This window comes from Oratosquilla oratoria, unplaced genomic scaffold (assembly GCF_046742065.1).
Source record: "Oratosquilla oratoria isolate Oo_2021 unplaced genomic scaffold, ASM4674206v1 SCAFFOLD45, whole genome shotgun sequence".
Lineage (NCBI taxonomy): Eukaryota > Metazoa > Arthropoda > Malacostraca > Stomatopoda > Squillidae > Oratosquilla > Oratosquilla oratoria.
Window position 1 is genome coordinate 4815243 of NW_027467710.1, and position 2189 is coordinate 4817431.

General features: G+C 41.3%; 1 protein-coding gene across 1 annotated transcript in view; it reads right to left on the reverse strand.

The window, feature by feature from the left end:
• The window catches only part of LOC143023159 (uncharacterized), a 14382-nt gene extending 13189 nt beyond the window's left edge, over nucleotides 1–1193 (reverse strand). The window contains exons 1-2 of the mRNA XM_076181677.1: nucleotides 1073–1193; nucleotides 60–428 (exon numbers count right to left, since the gene is read on the reverse strand). Coding sequence (XP_076037792.1) covers nucleotides 60–419 — 360 coding nt within the window. The 5' untranslated portion in view covers nucleotides 420–428; nucleotides 1073–1193. The remainder of the gene's footprint in view (nucleotides 1–59; nucleotides 429–1072) is intronic.
• Nucleotides 1194–2189: the final 996 nt, after the last annotated feature.

Genomic DNA, 2189 nt, shown 5'->3' on the forward strand with positions numbered 1-2189 from the left:
GGATAATTTGCACAAGCACAGAAATCTAAGTACATTACTTCTTTAGACAGAGATCCTACCTCAGGAGCTTGTTCAGGCAGTGATGATGAAGGCATTTCTTGTTCTATGGGTACCGGTGCTGGTACTGGGACTGGTTCTGGGATTGGTGCCGGGACTGGTTCCGGGACTGATGCCGGAAGTGATTCCAGGACTGGTGCTGGAACAGGTGCTGGGACAGGTGCTGGGACAGGTGCTGGGACTGCTTCTGGGACTGCTGTTGGTGCTGGCTCTGGTTCTGGTTCTGGTACTGGTTCTGAAACAGGTGCAGGAACTGGCACAAGAACAGGTGCTGGAGTAGGCTGTGGAACCTCTGGCCCTTCTTCATGCATAGGTGACTGTGACTGCTGAGGAGAAGGAGGTTCTGCTCCCTGTGGAGGCATGTGTGGTTCCTAAAACAAAGAACAGAAAATTTGTTAGTGATATATCAAGTCAGGTAAAAAATCAATGCAATATGTAATTGATGCAAAAGGGGCATGAATATTTTCAAGAAAACTTAGAAGAATTGAACTGGCAACTAGTGGGTTTGTGAGTTCCATGTAGCTCCAATTCCATGGCTAACAAGTTCCCCAATTCCCAACATCCATGCTTGTTGCTTGTGACTTCTGTAGTTTTGCCTTACATTTTTCATATCAGCATCCATTATAATTTTCTAAGCTGTGTTAGTATACATTTGATCTATACAATCATATCACTTACAAAAATTACACTGTCTTTCTCCTACCATCTCTTCTTTCATTATCTTCTGTGTCATAATTTTGTCATACACCTTACTTCTGATGCTCACAAGGCCTCTTAAAATTTTTATGTTTGAGCTGGAACCAATGACAGTTACTTATAAGTGGTGGTCCTAGGAAATGAATACCAGTCCCTTCCTTGCTAATCACTCAAAATCTGTCCACATCCTCACCTCCATCTGTAGGTGCACCCTTGAGTGATTGACACTTGGTTCTGGACTCACCCCAACGATCCTGGTCAATTTTGTAATTCCATTATGTTATTTAATTATTCTAAGCTGCTGTGGATACTGACTTACTTTATGCTGTTGTGATAATGATAGCTGCTGTAAATGCCTGTTGCTGTGCAATCAGCTGCTGCTGAATAGGTCGTCTCACTCTCTCACCCTTCCTCCACAACGTTATCTCCTGCAAGAAAACAATTATGAATGAGCTTAAATATACATTTCCTAATCTACTTGTATGTTCATCCATGTATAAATTGAAGAGCCAAGGAGACACAACACATCCCTTGTTGAGTCCCACCTTTACCTCAAACCACTCACTCTAAATTTCTGATTCTAAACACAGGCTCCACTACTCTTGCAAAATCTCTTGACTGCTCTTAAAAGCTTTCCTCCTATTTCATATATCTGCAATACCCAGAGTGCCTTCCTGTCTACCCTATCATAAGCCTTTTCCCAGTTCCATAAAAGCCCAAAAAACATCCTTACCTTTTCCTATAGCTTTCCTCACATATCCATCTTACCACAAAAAAATCTGATCTACGCATCCCCTACATGTCCTAAACCCACACTGTTCCTTACTAATTACTTCCTCTCTTCCTCTCCTAATCCTCTCAATCAAAACTTTCCCATAAGCCTTTCCAACTATTCTTAATAAAACTGATCTCTCTAAAACTATTACACTCACACTTGTTCTTTTTCCCTTGTAAAATGGAACTATACAAGCACTCCTCCAGTCCACCAGCACTCTACCCTCTCTTAAACAAACATTAAATAACCTTATCAGCCAGTCCACCATTACTGTACCTAATTTTTTTTACATTCTGCATGCACTCATCCAACACAGGTGCCTTACCTGCTCTCATCCTTCCTTATTTCTCATCCATTTTCCTCACTCATCACTGTCATTTTCTTAGCACTACCCACTGCAACTACCTTTCCCTTCCTATCCTCCTTCAAATTTAGCATACATATATGTACCATAGGATTTTCCCCTCTTACAAGGGAGGTAGCCAAAACATAAAGGCATAAAATCCACTCCCACTCATCTATGTATAAATTGAACAGCCAAGGCTACATAACACATATCTGGTGAAGTCCCACCTTTACCTTAAACCACTCACTCTCTCCATTTCTGATTCTAACACAAGCTCTACTGTTCTCATAAAAATGCTTGACTGCTCTTAAAAAA